This window comes from Neltuma alba, unplaced genomic scaffold (genome assembly GCF_004799145.2).
Source record: "Neltuma alba isolate B1F8T4 unplaced genomic scaffold, ASM479914v2 tig00012187_pilon, whole genome shotgun sequence".
Classification (NCBI taxonomy): domain Eukaryota; kingdom Viridiplantae; phylum Streptophyta; class Magnoliopsida; order Fabales; family Fabaceae; genus Neltuma; species Neltuma alba.
In genome coordinates this window covers 516,879-529,213 of record NW_021636728.1, presented here as the reverse complement: position 1 = coordinate 529,213, position 12,335 = coordinate 516,879, and the positions used below count along the sequence as shown (strand labels likewise).

Below are 12,335 nucleotides of genomic sequence, written 5' to 3'. Positions count from 1 at the left end.
AGCTTAATTAGATTTTTTATGCATAATTGGATTAATTGGTTGATTTTTAGATTTTGCATAAAAATTGAGATTTTGGATTAAAAATATAGATATTTTGTGATTTCCTATTTCGACTTAGAATTAATTTTTCCTATTTCTTTGGAAACAAGTCTCATATTTTTAGAAAGACTATTTTTAGAAAGTTTTGCACTTTCTTGCCTAATTCTTGTGCAGATTTAATATTTAATTTTTGATTATATTTGGATATAATCTACATTAATGGATGCACTTAAATTCTTGTAGGTCAAGAAAGAGTATATGGGAAATCCAATGGTGCAAGATTGTTTCTTGGAATTTAAGCACAATCCAATGGCTAATATCAAGTGGGTCAGTTAATTACTAATGGGCTTGAGTTTTGGATCCAAGAAAATTTCCTTTTCTCTCCTAAAATAATCCCTCTAGCACGCCTACATATCACTCTCTTTCCATCTCCGTTCACACGATCATCAACCCAACGTCAAATCTTCCCCTTTCACCGCTACTCCTCTAGCCTCACGCCCTTTTCCATTTTTCCTTTTCATTCCACGTCCACCCAACAATCATCATCACCCCTCATCATCATCCATTCATTTTTTTCTCACTGCACGCACAGCTTCTCATCTACACCCATCATTCATGGCCGTGGCATCTAACAAGTTTGGAGGAAGAGACATTTTGATGGCAGCTTAAGCTTGCTAGGGAGGCAACTTGGGAGGAGCATGAAGGAGACTTGAGCCTTGGGCTAGCACTTGAAGACCACAAGGGAGTGATGTTCCATTTATCTTTTTAATTCAAGGACTTGAAATTATTTAGTTTTAAATGAGTTCAAGTTGTAATTTTGTTGAGACAATTTAGTTCTAGGTTGTCAATTTTATTCTTGGATTAAATTGATATTTGGATTTTATTTGTGTTGAGACACTTGTTGGAATTTATGTTTAGAACCTTTGCATTGTTAATTGAATTTATAATTGAGTTTTCATTATGAGTTTAATTATCAATGTGGTTTGAATTGTAAAATTTGGGTTCTTTTGCCTCTTAATTGTTTAATTAAGTTGGTTAATTGTCTAATTGTTTAATTGGATAATTTCAAACATAATTTCCAGAATTAATTGGGTTATTTTTCATTGGTTTTAATAAGCTTAATTAACCAACCTTATACTGTTATGAGTTCTCTAATAGTTTAAGGGCTTTTGAAATTGAGGGTTCCCTTTGTTTCAAGTAGGTAATTAAGTTTATTAATTCCACTCTCTTATCACTTCTCTTTGGTCTAATTAACTGATTAAGGTTATGAAGGTTAAATCCATGCAAATCCTAAGTTGTCCCCTCTACCTTACCTGAAGAGAACTTCTCAATTTTCACTTCTTAATTTTCTTTACTTTCTGATTAATTTTCTTTATTCATTATTTTTATTTTCCTTCAAAAAACCCCCCAAAAATTACATTGCATTCATTTAGTTTAATTTAATTTTCATATGGATTTTAGGATATTTGCATCCTGCATTTAGAATTAGAATTTTGCATTTTAGTTTAGGTCCAATTTATTGCATTTTTTTCATCACCTGAATTTTTATCTAAAGAAACCCATAAATTGCTCCTTGGAAGTAATGACCTAGGTCGATCCTGAACTACAAATTAATTGGGACCTAGTTTAATTGAGTGCTTTAACGACAGAGGCATCATCACCGGGGAAGAAGAAGAAGTATAGATCGAATGCGGTTGGGATTGAGGTATGAAGTCACGAGGTTCAGGCTCCAGGGGAATGCTTTTTAAGCTCAGGTCACTATTCATGCTTTAGTCTTTGGTGACCAGCATTTTGCTTGTCATTGCAACCATTGTCCCTTTTAGGTGAGTTATATATATGGTTTTTGGTCCCCTAATCTTGCTTCTTCGTTCAATTTCTAATAATTTCATATCTCTATTTCTTGTTGGTTGTGGGAGTTTATCTATAGTAGCTACGGGACCTTTTCTTGTTTTAAGACCAGCAATTCTCTTCTTGTCACAACCTTTGTCCTCCAAGGTAAGTTATACAATTTTTTTGTTGGTTGTGGGATCTATTTTGCTGAATGTTGTGGTGTGCAATTTTAGAAAAAAATTCTAAAATGTCAGTGATGGAACTGAACAGAAGTCTTCTCTTATAATAGCCAGAGAGACTTCTGAGGCTGAGAATCTATGCCCTATGATTCTGTGAGAAACTTGAGTGATTTTGTGTGTTTGATGATTCTTGTCAAGATATAAAAAACAGAGGGAAGAAGAGAAGATTCATGAGGAATTGGGATAACCCTTCATAGAGTGGGGAAGCTACTCTTAAGAGAAGCAGCTACTCTAGTGTCCCTAGATATTAAACAACGGATCAAAAGCTGACATCTGAACAAGTTTTTTTGGTTTTAAATCATCAAATATTGATCACATATGTCGTGAATGCATTTGCCACTTAGGTTTTCTTATTATTTTGGGTCTTTGTTATCTTTCTTTTATAGTCACTGTTGCCTACTTAGACATTGTTTTATGAATCTTGGGACTACAAGCATAAAAGCTATACCTATGGTTAGAGTAATTGTGCCATAAACACACACACAAATATTGATCGGCTTTTTTACCAATATATGATAAACAGTAAAAGTATATACCAAAATGCTGCACTTTTGAAACTATTTACCAATATGCTGCACTTAAAATCGTTCTTGGCAAGAACGATTTTAAAATTATACACAAGTCGTTCTTGGCGGTAATGATTTCAGAAATCGTTCACGCCAAGAACGATTTTACTTTTTTCTGTTCACTCTCTCACATACGAATCTCTGCCAATTTTACATGCAAAAATAAGAATCCTTGACAATGCTCCCATGAGGCTACAACATATATATTGGATTAAAATTTGAAAATCCCAATTTTTTTTTAATTTTTTAAATAGAGTTTGATGAAATTTTCTATCATTTAAATAGAGTTTGATGAAATTTTCTATCATTTCCTCTTCTTTTTATTTTTCTCATATCAAACAATACGTAACCAAAAAAAATCATGCTTTGATTGTAAATGTTTAATTGTAGCGATTAAGCTGTAGGACTAAATTATTATTATTATTACTTTAGTCACAGGCATAAAAGGTCCATGTCCAATAATTGATTTCTCATCAAACCGAACAAATGCCACACAACTGGCTTTTTTTTTACCAAAATACTACAAAGAGTAAAATCATATACTAATATGTTGCATTTTAAAAAGTATTTACTAATATGCTACACTTAAAATCGTTTTTCAGGTGAATAATTTTTAAAGTCATTTATTTGCTGAACGACTTCTTCGTTTAACAAATGTTTACGGCAAGAACGATTTCTAAAATCGTTCACGTCAAAAACGACTTGTGTGTAATTTGAAAGTCATTCTTACCAAGAATAATTTTAAGTGCAAATAAATGCCACACAAGCTTTCATGCACATCAAGGATAGATTATGAAGAAATTGTTCAGCAGATAAATGACTTTAAAAATTATTCACCTGAAGAACAATTTTAAGTGTAGCATATTAGTAAATATTTTTAAAAGTGCAGCATATTAGTATATAATTTTACTTTTTGTAGTACTTTGGTAAAAAAGCCTGTCGTGTGGCATTTGTTCGGTTTGATGAGAAATTAAGTATTGGGCATGGACCTTTTATGCCTGTGACCAAAATAATAATAATAATAATTTAGTCATACAACTTAATTGCTACAATTAAAAATTTACAATCAAAGCATAAGTTTTTTTTTTACGTATTGTTTGGTATGAGAAAAATAAAAAGAAGAGGAAATGACAGAAAATTTCATCACGCTCTATTTAAAAAATTAAAAAAATTGGGATTTTCAAATTTTAATGCAATATAGACGTTGTAGCCTCATGGGAGCATTGTCAAGGATTCTTAGTATTGCATGTAAAATTGACAGAGATTCGTATGCGAGAGAGTGGACAGGAAAAAGTAAAATCGTTCTTGGCGTGAACGATTTCTGAAATCGTTCATGCCAAGAACGACTTGTGTGTAATTTTAAAATCATTCTTGCCAAGAATGATTTTAAGTGCAGTATATTGGTAAATAGTTTCAAAAGTGTAGCATTTTGGTATATAATTTTCCTATTTATCGTATATTGGTAAAAAAGCCATATTGATCACATATGTCATGTTGACTGTTGCTTAGTCTTGAGAAGGCTTTCTGTTTTCTTAATTAATGCCAATCTGATTCTATGCCCCACCCCCATGACTTTGTAGGATTAAAGTCAGAGCAATTGCTATGAATGACTAATATTCTTCTTATCTTAGAGCATCTTTCTTCCGACTAACAGTGTGTCTTCGAGTTTAACATTATTTCAACTTTTCCCCTCAAATGCGTTCTCACACAAATAATATCCTAATAATTTTAAGCTAATTCCTATTGTTTTAAATTAACTCTAAAAGACACACACACACAAATTATTTGGCTATATTAGTCTGCAGTTAGCTAAAATCACTGATTTATACGGCTCATTACTATTATTTTTGCATCCCTGTTATAATGTAATGAAAAGATACTGCTTTTCCAGCTCTGAGTCAGAACTTTTTACTTAGACATATAATCAGCAACGTCGAAATTTGGAATGAATCAAGATCAAAATTTCCTTTACTTTATAAAAAAACAATTATATATATTTATGGCCAATTAGACTAAAGACAACATATTAATCCTTAGGAGACATTGTTTAAATTGACGAAGAGAAAAAGCATGTTTAGGAAAATTTGATGTGATTGTGAAACTGGATTTGATGATATTAAACATTGCAGTGATTGATTATATAAAGCAATTTGAGTGTTTTTTTTTTTCAACCCATGTTTTTCAACTATATATGAACCTTTTATTATTAACGTCAATTTAAGGCTGCAACTGCAGAGACAAAGAGTTTAGATATGGCAGGTCATGGTTCAAAACGTGATAGAGCACACTTGAGCTCTTCATCTTCTCCACAATTATCTGACCAACTCAAAAAATTTCCTGTTCAAGCATCTTCTCTACCTATGGGTGAAGCATATACTAGGTCTCCAGCTATAAATAAAGAATATAGCAGACCCTTATCATCCCACGAATTATCTCCAGTTGTGACTCAGTCATATAATAGACTCTCATTATCACCTCAAGTATCATCTCCTCAAATCTCATATCTTGGAACTGAAAATTCGTATCCCCCCACTCCTTCGGCCCCTCCTAGTTTTTCACCATTAGGTTATGATTCTTCAGATGGTCGAACATGGATATATCCTGAGAAGAAAACGTAAGTCACCATTAAATTTATATTATTTCACATCTTTATTTATTATATTAATGCCATTCTAACAATGTTTATAATGATATTTTGTATAAAATTGTTATTAAGTTTAATCTTGTTGTTGCTATTATACAAAATATTCTTCTTGTTATTCAAGAGAAATTTGACCATCCATGTTCCAACTGGCAAGCGACATCGTTGGATATAAGAAAATGTGGTTCGATGAATGGGCGGTAAATCTTATTTGTACTTGTATTTGTTTTATGTCTTCAAATTTTTCCTCTCAACATGTTTAATTTATATTTTTCTTTTGTTTCTCATTTATGCAGAAAAATATAATGGTTGCCACAATATAATCATGCTATTAAGAAAATTTGGAATGCAAAGTGTGCAAAAATTTTAAGAAATACAATGCACATTGTTAGGCAAGACTTGTATCAAAAACAAGTTAGGGCTAAGTGGATTTCATGTCAAGTGATGACTGAGTTAGAGAGAATATGGGCATCAGAAGGTTCCAAGGCTAAGTGTGAAATTGCTAAGGCTAATTGAGCCTCAACTACAGAAGGCACTCAACACAAAGGTGGAAGTATTCCTAATACTGAGCATAAGAGGAGACTGGTAAAAATTTATCTTCAAATTAAATTATTCTTCATTTAATGCATGTATAATACATCTTGGTAAATAATTGTAGGCTTTGGAGTTAGGAGGGGACCCTTCTATGTTTGAATTGTTCAAGAGGACATATTTAAATGACAAAATTGGAAAACTTGCAGACCGATGAGCGGAATTAGCTCATGTGAGTATGTGTTTCTAATATTTGACATATTGGATCATTGAAATTGTGCTAACGGCCAGAGGCCTGACTAGTTGTAGTGTGAGTCTTATTGAATGTTAAGCATAAAAAATCAATTAGATTATGCTAACTGTCTAAGAGCATTCTAGTGTTAGGCAAAAAAATTTTGCTTCTTATTTGTTATAAGTTATATAACTTATACACATGCTATTCTCCAATCTATTTTGCTTTGTTGTTGAACTTGGGTTACGTTCCCATATTGTTCAATTTGATAGAATTGATGAATATGTCATCATATGCTGGAAATTAATGAATTATGGTATCTTTTCTTATTCTTAGTGCAATTTTATTTTTGGACTTGACTTAATCTGGTTGTTGTTGGGATTAAGTTGAGAAGAATCTTGCCTTCCATAACATGCACTTATCTCATATGCTCCTGTTATCTTTTTGTTTTATAGGCTGAGTTCATGAGAAGAAAGGTAGAACTAAGTTCTGAAAGAGGCTCTCCAAGTGTGCAATCTAATTAAGAAGAATTTAACATATGGTTAGATGTTATAGGTGGTAAGAAGAAGAAGGGCCGCATCTATGGATTTGGGTTTGAGGCTGATGATGATATTTGTACCCAGAGGTCTTCTCCTTCCATTAACAGCACAAGTATCAATACTAGTATTGAACCTGAATTGCGCACGAGGATAACAGAGTTTACACAGGAGAATCAACAAATTAGACAAGAGCATCAAGAGATGAGACAAAATTATAACAAAATCATGTCTGCATTGGAAGGAATGGGAATTAGACTATCTGAGCCCTCTAGCAGCAATATAAATTTAGGAAATGATAGTTGACTGTTGTTATTATTGTTTCTAGCTTTTACTTCACACTTGACATTTGACATTTGAAGCATTTTAGGTGTGTGAAAGACTATATATCTTTAATTATAGCATGTTTGATTTTTTGACAAATTCAATTGTCTTTCATTCCCGCTTAAAAAATGATTGATCAAATTAGAATAGCACAAAATTAAAAAAAAAAAATCAAATTTGGCAAATTTGACACAAAATTATTAACGAAAATCTGTGGAATTTTTGGCAATTTTGTCACGGAATTTGTCACTGAATATTCCGTGGCTTATTAGCCACAAAATATTCTGTGTTCTGTGGCTGATTAGCCACAGAATATTCTGTGGGCAACTCCATGGCTGATTAGCCACAGAATATTTCATGACAAATTTTATGGCTGGCCTCACAAAATTTGGGACGGAGACAACCCATTGAAAATCTGTCGGTATTTTCTAACGGAAATTCCTTCAAAAATTATCGACAAAATTTGGAATTTCATTGCAAATAGATTTAGTGAAGGAAAAATTCCGATGGAATCCATTCCATCGGTAATTCTTGTCCGTCGCAAATTCGTCAGCAATTCCGTCATTAATTTTGACTTTCGTCAATGATTCCGTGGGTAATTCTGTCAGTAAATGTGTGTTTTTTTTGTAGTGTCATGTTGATGATGTTGCCATTATTGTTAGTTTGTACTTTGTATCCTGTTTAGGATAATGACTTGCTTTGGTTTAGTTTTGAACAACAATTTAGTATTTTGTTTTACTAATATTAATGACTCGAAAATTTAAATTTTATGAGGTTTATTATTTTACTTTTATGCATATCAAAATATATAACAAATAAAAAAAATTTAAACATGTCAAAAGGCTATAGGCCAACCCAAGCTTGCTTATATAAGGGCCAGGCATTATAAAATGGATACTTTTTCAAACAGATGCCCAAACAGACTGGTCTGTTTAAGCCTGCGGTCTGTGAAGAGCTAGCCAATTTTCCCAGCGCCACGTCCAGATCCATGCCTAGTTCTATCCAGATTCTTGCATTCGCAATTCGTTTCTGGTTTCCTCCAGATCCATACGTGGTTCCATCTAGATGCTTGCCTTCATAGTTGCTTTTGTTTCCGTCTAGGTCCACCCCACTTTGTGTTATTTCTGTTCTCACGTATCTTCTCATCGAGATTGTCTCCCTCCAGCACCGGCTTCCAGTCAAGCAATTAACATTGTGCAAAAATATCATGACCATTGAAAACTTATACTTTATGAATGAATTTGAACCTGAACCCTTAAAAACAAAATCCCAAAAAATGCTGTTAATGTGGCTGATTCTACCAGCTCCTTTCGGCCTTATTTTATTTAGAATCTAATGATCAATTAAAAAAAAAACATTTGGGAGCTTAAAGTACCAAAAGAGGCATTAGAGAATGTGCATTAAAGGCCCCTTGCCTTTCTCTCTAGGTTATTGAACGTCTCAGTTGGACAAAGATTCATCATCTAACGTTATGGAGAAGCTACGGTGTTCACAAGCCATACATATTCAATATTCAGAACATATAGTAGCACAGATTTAATAGTTCCTTGTTAATTAATTTGACATTTTAAGCTAAGCATGTTTCAGTATAATCAGAAGCATAAAAAGAGCAAGGGAAAAAAAAACCTAATTGAATTGGTTGGTTCAACCAATGAACCAGTCAGTAGTCCGGTTTGGTTTGGTTGTTGAATTGGGTAGAAATTGAAACAGTATCAAATCAATGAAACTGAGGGTAAACTAGTGAAAACTGTTGATGAACCGGCTTAAACAATTATGTTGCTAATGGTCCATTTTCCCCCTCTCATTCAGCTCTTAGAATATGGGTTACTATAGATTTGAATGGATTTTTATGACGATTTTAGCATCAATAATTATTAATTTTAGTTATTGATGAATCATAGATATTAAAATTTTTAATGTTATTGTATTTTGTTATTGTTACGATCAAACATTGTTATGTTTTTTTGTATTTTGTTATTAATAATTATTAATATTATTATATTTCATTTAATTATATCATTTTAATATGATTGGTTTAACACAAGTTGATCCTGGTCTAGCCAACTCACTCTGAAATTACTACCCTAACTGGTTTAGCTCCGATCCAGTTTTTTTCCCCTTGAAAAAGAGATGCAAATTTAAATAATAAATTTTGAGCATAGTCTTAAATCCGTTTTTAAGAATTTAAAATAATTTATACACCATTTGATCCAACCAGAGTGCAGACCCAGTTTCTCATAGGCGTCAGCATGAGAAATATACTTCCATTTTCGACCATGTAAAAAGACCAAAATGCCAATGATTAGGCTTAAATTCAGTCAAGGTAAACGGTTCCTCTTCAATTTTCGATTGGCAGTACTCCTAAAAGATTCGATGCTTTCCATTGCATCTCATATGAATCTAACATACAGCTAGTAACTAAGCGCCACGATCCAATTTGTTTCCATGAGGAGAGTTATCAGGAATCCAAAAATTCTTTTGGAGAGAGAAAGAAATTTATTTATTTTTATAGAAAGACTATGATTTAAGATAAAGTAAAGCAATACATATTGCGGGACTTCAGTACTAGAACCTAGAAATTGTAAGACACGTCGAAGCTCACTAAAGTATTACTAAGACAAACACAAAGCATTCCAGTACTTGGAAACCTGGGCGTGAAGCCAAAAGGGAGCTTCATGAATCTTCATATTGCAAAGCCTTGGCTTGAGGATGTGACACTAAAAAACACAAGAAAGTCAACTGAAACCATAAACCTACAATGCAAGGGAAAAAAAACCAAAGCGTGAACTGATAAAATGAGTAGCTTCATATTGAGATAGAAACCACGGCACTGTTACAGAAATGTCTTTGAAGGCTTTATTTTATGGAGAGAGCATGTCGAAGCCTTTGACAATCTACCAAATAAGCAAACCCAAAAGCCATATTCTTCAAAGTGGCCTCTTGGAGCTCCGAATCTGACGTCGCGGTGGCGTCCGCAGAGAAGAAAACCCTAAACCCTCTCACGAAAGCCTCCCGCGCCGTCATCTCGCAGCACTGGTTCGTAAACACGCCCGTCACAATCACCTCTTTTACTCCCATCTCCACAAGCTTCTCCTCCAACTGAGTGTTTCTAAATGCGCCGTAAGTGTTCTTCTCCACCACCATATCCTCCGGCTTCCGATCAAGTGTTGGTATAAGCTCCGCCTCCGGTGTGCCGTCGAGGACGAGGTTGTCGTTCCACCACTCACTGAGCATGCCGTAGTCAGCGGGGGACTTGTGGCAGTGGCGGGTGAAGATGACGGGGATGGAAGCGTTCCGGCAGAGATGGACTGTGGTGGCGAGGTTGGAGAGGATAGGCTTGGCTATGGAAGAAAAACAGTTTTGCATGTCAATGACCAAAAGGGCACATGATTTAGGGTCTGGATTCCTCCTCCTTATCTCAAATTTATTGTATGGAGATGATTCGTTCAGAGAAGACGCCATTGATGAAGGCTCTCTTGCTTCTGGTTCAATGTTCCCTCTCTCCTCCCTTCACTCTACTTCGTGGCTTCTCTATATGCTGTTTCACTTTAAGGAACTCCCCTGAATTATATACACATACATAACATACATATCTTATGTCATACATAACACACACACACACACACACACACACACACACACATATATTATGTCATGATGAGGACATTGATGTACGTTAATAATAGGTTCTTCTCTTTTTCCTCTTCTCTCCCAATAATTTAACTCAGAGCCTCTAAACTAGCATCAAGTATCAAAGCCAAACCATGGTCGTTTTAGAATGTTCTAGTAATATAAGGATATGGAGTGATAATTATCTCACACACTTGTCTCACAAAAATGGGGGAATTTTTCTTGGTGTGGGGTGTCATGGGAAATTGGGAAATTAAAGCAGGGCTCAAAATCACAAAACATGTTTTTTTTGTGGGACACATGTATTGTTTTATTGAAGCTTAGTTAAGTCACTATGGAACACTAAATATAAGCATCTTTTATAGTAGAATTCAAATTTTAGTTTTTAGAAATTAATTCCTTCGGCTAGATCCAACAAGTTATCTAACTTTATTTTAATATGCCATAGTAGCGTTTTGGCCATTGAAGGATATCACTCAGCCAATAGAAGACATGTTCGAGGGCAATTTGGGCAAACCCGCACCAAGAAGATAAATCAGAAGTTTTACCTTCGTCTAAATTTTCTATTTTCTTACTGATTCTTTTGATCTTCCAAGGTCCATATTTCTCCAAAGACTAAACACAAGCCCTCCTTACTCTTTCATACTCTCTCGTCCTATCTTCTTCTTGATCTTTTTCCAATTTTTTTTTTCTTTTCACATGGAATGCTAAGTACTCCTTTGAACCTATTTTCAAGACAAAGAAAATTTTTTTTATCCTATTTATAATTTACATAATTAAATGTTTCACATGAGTGTATAATTTTAGCCTTTATTTTATTATTGTGTAGAGTGTACAATATTAAATAGGCGTAAAACTGAAAAATTATTAAATTTTAAAATGAAATGAGTAAAATTTAATATTTTTCTTAACTTCGACATAAATTATTAGAAATTGACTTGTAAATAGAAATAGAATGGTAGTTTGATGGTGCCATGGGTGAAGGCTTGGGTTAGCTTTCATGCACTTTGCTTGCAAATTAGATTAATTAAGATGCCCATTTCTTTAATCTCTCTTACTCTTTTCCATTTTGCAATTTTGTATGGAGGTTCAGGTTGGGTTTAGTTTGGATTTGAGTGTGGAATACTAAGGCAATTAATTTGACCCATTGATGAAAGCAAAAAGTCCTCTTCAATCTCAAAATATAACATTAAATGGTGAATGGAATATTATTCTTTAGAAGAAGAAAAAGAAGGATCAGATCAGTTGTTTAGTTATTATATTACTTTATAGCAATCCTATTTAGACTCTCATGGTAACCAGGAAGTGGAACCAAAACTTTTCATTCCATTATATTTGAGACTAGCATTTTATTGGGTCAAAGGAAAAACTTTGAAGCTTGAGCAATATGAACGAGCCTCTTACAGCAACGTCTTGAAGGATATCTTCTATTCGCATTTTTTTTCCTTTTTGGTTCTGTTTTCATAGGAAATATTAGTTCAGCTTCTTTTATGACATTTTTTTAATTCTAGTTTATGCTCTTCTTCTATTATTATATTTTGAACTTTTACTTAATATCATCTTGCCTTTACATTAAAAAAAAAATTGCTGTGGGTCGATTGGATAGACATTTTTTAATGAATTTGAGTATGATTTTCTTGTTGATTGGACTTGAATTTAGAATGTGTTGGTTGATGGAATCTTGTGTCTCCATGCTCAATAATTAGGTGCTGGCTGAATTTATGTTATGGGTTCTTGCATGTGTGTGTGTGTGTGTAGATTAATTTA

General features: G+C 33.6%; 1 protein-coding gene and 1 long non-coding RNA gene across 2 annotated transcripts; one reads left to right on the top strand and one right to left on the bottom strand.

Annotated features, from left to right (window-relative positions):
• The first annotated feature begins 5,786 nt into the window (after positions 1 to 5,786).
• On the top strand, positions 5,787 to 7,032 carry LOC114724388 (uncharacterized). Its single transcript, XR_003738305.1, has 3 exons — positions 5,787 to 5,900; positions 5,974 to 6,078; positions 6,634 to 7,032. It is a non-coding gene; the product is annotated as an uncharacterized LOC114724388 (long non-coding RNA).
• A 2,762-nt stretch (positions 7,033 to 9,794) lies between these two features.
• Positions 9,795 to 10,445, bottom strand: LOC114724434 (nicotinamidase 2-like). The gene has a single exon (XM_028910782.1). The coding sequence runs from the start codon at positions 10,398 to 10,400 to the stop codon at positions 9,795 to 9,797; it is 606 nt and encodes a 201-aa protein (XP_028766615.1). The 5' UTR covers positions 10,401 to 10,445.
• Positions 10,446 to 12,335: the final 1,890 nt, after the last annotated feature.